The sequence below is a fragment of the Cyprinodon variegatus genome, unplaced genomic scaffold, assembly GCF_000732505.1.
Source record: "Cyprinodon variegatus isolate N-32 unplaced genomic scaffold, C_variegatus-1.0 Scaffold453, whole genome shotgun sequence".
NCBI classification, from domain to species: domain Eukaryota; kingdom Metazoa; phylum Chordata; class Actinopteri; order Cyprinodontiformes; family Cyprinodontidae; genus Cyprinodon; species Cyprinodon variegatus.
In genome coordinates, this window is record NW_015150906.1 from 375,507 (window position 1) to 381,583 (window position 6,077).

Consider the following 6,077-nt stretch of genomic DNA (forward strand, 5'->3'; position numbering starts at 1 on the left):
ATCGTATATCAACGGCCATCTGTCAATCACATTTTTTCGGTCATAGCATCTTGATTCATATGTCGCAGCTAATATACGCAACGCTTTCCCATTGAGTTCCGTCCCAGTGTTCACGGGGATGGACGTCTGTGTCTTCAGCAGGCGTAGAGCTAACAGAACTGGCAGCGTTGCGAGGCAAGGGCTCAAACATGTACGGCTGGAAGCCTTCTACACCAAACCAAGCTTCTGCCGCCCTGGCGTCCTCTTCCACAACATCTTCGTCCCCGCTTTCCTCCTCTAAATAAAAAATGGATGACGGAGGAGACTCATCCACGACCTCCGACACTAAACTCTCCTCCTCTTGCATGTTTCCGCTGTCCATAGCGTTCCTTGACAGCGTCGTTTCTAAGTCACCAATTTAGTGCTACTTGGTCCCAATGTAATTTCCCATTGGGAACCTACTAGCACTAAGTTGCTAACTGATTAGCAAGATGCTTCCGACAAACCGGCCACAACCGAACCCTTTCGCCACAACAATCCGCCCCCTTGATAAATGACCAATCACATTCGCTTTATGCAATCGTGTAAAGTCGTGCACCACTCGGGAGAATTCGGAAATGCAACGGTTGGAACTGCCGCTTCCCTACGACTTTAATAGCTAGCATTCGATTTGGTCTTAAAGTGAAGAAGCAAAACACCATTTAAAATGAAACTCAATCTGTAAAACAGAAATTTGAAAACGAAATTGAAAATATAAAATCTTTAAAAAAAATCTTGATACAATAAAATCTGTAAAACACCCAAAAATTTATGAAAGTATGAAAAAAAAAACATTTGACAAACGTTTGACAAAAGTTTAATTCCTGGATTGTACTTTTTCAAATTTCCATTTACAAAAATAATGGAACAAAGTTCACTCCATACAAAAACTGAAGAATCTACAGAGAAGAACATTAAACTTTTTCCCTCCAATTGGGACGTGCAGACCCCAAACATCCTGAACAGAAAGAAACAAGAATCATTTCCTTTACCATTGAGTTACGTCTCAGTGTTTTTCCCATTTGGTCTTTAAAGGATCCTGCACTGATAGTGCAGAGGAAATATTTGTAAACAAGGATTGTGAATATTCCATGGGTGGTCATAATGTTATGACTTATCGGCTCTTAATTACAGCAACAAAACAATCTTTTCAGCTTCTGTTCAGACTATTTACTGCTGTGATGTCTTCTGTGCTTCATATTTAAAAATGTTTTCTTTAAGCTTTGAACAAAAAAAAAAAAGAAGGAAATGTCAAAAAGTGTTAACTGTGTGAAACTCACCCAGCAGCAGATGAAGCATGGATTTCTCCGCTGTGCACATCTTTAACTTTTGTAAAATAAGACAAATGAAACGCGTGAAGAAGAGGCGGTCAGGCAGAACAGAGATTAACCTCCAGAATAAGGGATTTGTTTTTACCACGGACTGCAGAGGGAAGGAAGCGCATTTCCTCCTGTCAGGAGGATTTTAAAAAAAAAGCCACATAACCTTTGTAAATGTATTTAAAAGATGATGAACAAGGTACTGTATGAGGGGGAGGCAGAGCGAGCCGATGGGAACAAGATAAACTGTGAAGATCCAGTGAGAACGGGTAGATGTTTCTTTTTAAATCAGGCAGCTGATCTGCAGACTGCTGCAGAGTTTGTTACAGTAATAAAAGTCTTAATGCAGTCCAGGTATGGAGCTAAATCTGGGCCAAAAAGGTTGTTCAAAAACTAAAAAAAAAGAAAATAAAATTACAACAAAAAATACTATGAACTTAAACATTAAACATGATTTGAATTAAAAAGAAATGTTTGAAACTTTGTTTTCATATAACTTTTTTTTCAGTTTCAAGCCCCTCTGCGTAGGGGCGGGGCTTAGATGACACTGGGTGTGGAGTGATGACTGACAGCTGAGGTGCCTGGACAGAAATTATCGTAATTTTTCCAATTAAATTTGTGCCACCGGGTGAAATGAACAGTTTTTCATAATTAATATAATTGAGTTAGTTAATTAAAAAGTTAATTTTTAAAATCAATCACATAAACATAGAATATGGAAGTTTTTTTTAAAGTTATCTCCATTTCCCATTTCAGGCTTTTGGTCAGTTTTTCTTCCAGTCGTCATTCCACACCCAATTTTATCAGAGCCCCGCCCCCACACTGACGGGGCCAGCTATTTGAAACTGAAAATGAATTCCTAAAAGTGAAAAAAAAAACCTGAATCTTAAAAGTAATTTTCATTTTATTTCTAGTTTCAATTATTTTTAAGTTTCATTTTATTTATTCACAGATTCAAATATTGTTTTTCAGTTTTAGAAAATATTTTTCACCTTCAAATTACTTTTCCTCTTCCAAAAAAAATTCTGTTTCAAAGTTTTGCACTTTCCTTTTTTTTATTTGAAATTTCAAATGTTTTGTTTGTTTTCATTGTTTGTTTGTTTTGTTTTCATTTCAAAATTTATTTTTGCTTCAAAACTATTTTTCAGCTTCACATTTCTTCTTGTTAAATTCCAAAAAACGTTCTGTTTCAATTCGTTGCACTTTGCTTTTTTTATTTGAAATTTCAAATATTTTGTGTCAGTTTCAAAAATATTTTTTTCAGCTTGTTATTTTTTCATTTCCAATTTTTTTTGGTTTCCAAAATATTTTTCAGCTTCAACTTTCTTTTCAACTTACAAAAAATGTTCTTTTTCAATTTGTTGCACTTTCCTTTTTTTTATTTGAAGTTTCAAATATTTTGTGTCAGTTTCAAAAATATTTTTTAGCTTGTTATTTTTTCATTTAAAATTTTTTTTTGTTTCAAAAATATTTTTCAGCTTCAAATTTCTTCTTTTTAACTTCCAAAAAAATTTTCTGTTTCAATTTGTTGCACTTTCCTTTTTTTATTTGAAATTTCAAATATTTTGTGTCAGTTTCAAAAATATTTTTTCAGCTTGTTATTTTTTTTCATTTCCAAATTTTTTTTTTTGTTTCTAAAATATTTTTCAGCTTCAAATTTCTTTTCAGCTTCCAAAAGAATTTTCAATTTGTTGCACTTTCCTTTTTTATTTGAAATTTCAAATATTTTGTGTCAGTTTCAAAAATGTTTTTTCAGCTTGTTATTTTTTCATTTCCAATTTTTTTTGGTTTCCAAAAATATTTTTCAGCTTCAACTTTCTTTTCAACTTACAAAAAAAGTTTTTTTTTTCAATTTGTTGCAATTTTCCTTTTTTTTATTTGAAATTTAAAACATTTTTCAGGTTGAAATCTGTTCTATTCAAAGTTTAAATTAGTTTTCAGTGTATAATTTTCAGTTTTAAATATTTTCTCCTTGGTTTATTTAGTTTTTCAAAAAAAAAAAAAGAAAAGAAAATTAACCTTTATCGGCAAAATTTAGCTCCATAGTGAGGCATTATGCAGAGATGCACCAATCAGACAATTTTCCTTTGATTTTTGGGTGGGATACTGTAACATCTGGGTTTATTGTACCTATTATTAATTTATGATGTAATTTATGTTATCCTGATAATAATCAGGGGAGGTAGGAGGTACCTGCTTTAATCCAATAATGTGAATATTGCAGAAATTCCCTTATTTTAAATTTGATTATTATTGGAAGCTGAGGCTCTAATCACTTTGACCTGAAGCAGCCTGATTGGTGGATCTCTAACAAGTTAAAAAAAACTCCGGCAGAAAACTTCTGCCTCCTTTTTCTGTGAAAAAAAGCAGTTTAAGGTGTGAGCCTTTTTTTTTTTGTTGTACCTTGAAACTGTCAAATATCGCCTTGTTTTCCATCTGCTGCGTTTTTTTCCTGCAGTTTAGAGCCTCAGTTCGGTGTCTGCAGACACTATTCTGGTGATGCGCAGTCAGTGTTCATCCTGTATATGCACCCAACGCTCCAGAGCACAATGAGCTGTTTTTAATGCTTCATGTTAAGCCTCTTGGGAACAAACCACAGGTAACTGCCGACTCAAACCAACCTGCTCTCTTCCCAAGACATGCAGGGTCATTTTTACTTTTCTACACTTTAAACGAGTCCAGTTCATCTGTGCCCTCCTCTACTTTATGAAAATGTGTGACCTGCTTGTTGTTCTTTCCTTTTCAAACTGTCAGATGTATTTTAAGGACTTTGGTTTAACGATAAAAGAAAAAGAACAGATGCTTATCTGTCAGCAGCATGTTTGTTTAGAATAGGAAGTGCCAAAGACTGGTGTGTCCTCACGCTCACATCCTTAAAGATGATCGAGAACAGTTCATGTACCCGATGTTTTGTTTTTCTGTGTCGCCAGACAGAATCAATAAAGAAAAGAAGATCTGGCTTCATAAATGGACTGATTTGCGTCTTTACTGGGAAGAAAACAACTTACCTGACATGTTAAACAATAGTAATTCAGATTCTTTACGATTCGGCCTAATATTTCTACATTGCAGAGCCGCCCTAAATAAAATTACATTTCTGACAGTATGGGTTCCTGCATGAACAGTCAGGTGATCACATCATTTCCACAGCTAATATAAACTATATAACTGGGCTATTAAAAGTAATAAAATACCTGCTGTAAAATGTTTTTCACAATAAAACGTTATGTTGGATTATTTTGTTTGTTTCTGTAAAACTACAACAGCAATCGGCAGAACATTTTTTTTGTAGTAAAGTCAACAAATAAAAAAATTTGCTAAAGCAGCAACCAGAAAATCAAATTTTCTGTAACTAAAAGTAACGTGATATTTCTGTATACTTTCTTTAGTTTTGAGAACTATTGATTAACTTTGTTTTTAAACCTCCTTTTACTTGGTTTCAGTAAAGTTAATAATAATAATTTAGGTATACTTAATATTTCACTCTTTATTTTAGTATTATTAGTATTATTTTTGTATTATATGTCTAAATTCAATAGATATATATTGTTAAGGAAGTCTTTTATTTGTAGTTTTCTTTCCACTGCAAATATATTTTTCTACTCATTGCTGTTGCATGTTTTGGAAACAAACAACAAAATTATATTTTTATCATAAGAACATTCCACAACAGCTTATTTCATTACTTTAGGGGACGGTAGGTGATATAAACTCATAGAATAACGTAAACAGCACTGGCAGAGCTGCGCTAAGTTTATATTAGTTGTGGGAATGATCTGATTAAGTGATCGGGTATATCAGATATTTATTCAAATTTTTTGTATTTTTTTTTTATTCTCTCTTATGACTGAGCTTTACAAATTGCATTCAACTGAAACTTCTTTCATTCTTTTGTATATATGTATATATATATATATATATATATATATATATATATATATATATATATATATATATGTTACTTTCAAAACCTTTTTTGATGAAGACGATTTTCAAAGTTTTATTTCTGGCCTGCATTTTGTTTTTTTTTATTTCCATTTACAAATCATTTTATTTGATGCAACAATAATGGAAAAATATTCACACCATTAAAAAAAAGTGGGACAGATTTATTTCACGTTGTTTTAAAAAGTTTATGTAGTTTAGAAGCTGTGCATCTGAACAGACAACTGAACTGAGGCCACAGCGTTCTGTTGCTAAGGAACCTTAAAACGCTAGCTCCTGGCCAATCAGCGGCTACAAAACATACCACGTGACTTAAACAGCCCAATCACAGAAACGCTATCCTTTTGTTGCTATAGTTGGTTTAGCTTGCACACTAACGGTCTGTATGTGTTAATTTTCATATTAAAAGTGATTTCTTAAGGATCGCAGCAGCGCAGATGAGGTGTATCCGTAGCTGTAGGCGGCGGTGGTTCAGTTTGTCCCATGGTAAGTGGCTATTTGTTCTTCATTTAGCCGCTCAGAGGCTATAAGCTAATCAGAATTATGCTTTTTCCTGTCTATGACGGCAAGAAATTCAAAAAATAAATCTAGTTTTTTTTCCAGTTTTTTTTTTTTCTTTTTCTATTCTTTGAAAAACAGATTCTAACAACTTTTTTCATTTGAAAATAGAAACAAGGATTTCGGGTAAAATTTAGATTTTATTTCCATTTAAACAAATTATTACAGATAAGTGTATTACTGAGGTGCTTTTACATTTAAGGTTTCAACTATTTGTAAAAAAAAAAAAAGAAAAAA

The 6,077-nt window shown here is 32.8% G+C and overlaps 1 protein-coding gene across 1 annotated transcript in view; it reads left to right on the top strand.

Moving 5' to 3' along the window:
• Nucleotides 1-5,629: 5,629 nt before the first annotated feature.
• LOC107093924 (outer dense fiber protein 2-like) overlaps nucleotides 5,630-6,077 on the top strand; it is a 16,204-nt gene continuing 15,756 nt past the window's right edge. Inside the window, exon 1 of the mRNA XM_015389272.1 lies at nucleotides 5,630-5,768. Coding sequence (XP_015244758.1) covers nucleotides 5,766-5,768 — 3 coding nt within the window. The 5' untranslated portion in view covers nucleotides 5,630-5,765. The remainder of the gene's footprint in view (nucleotides 5,769-6,077) is intronic.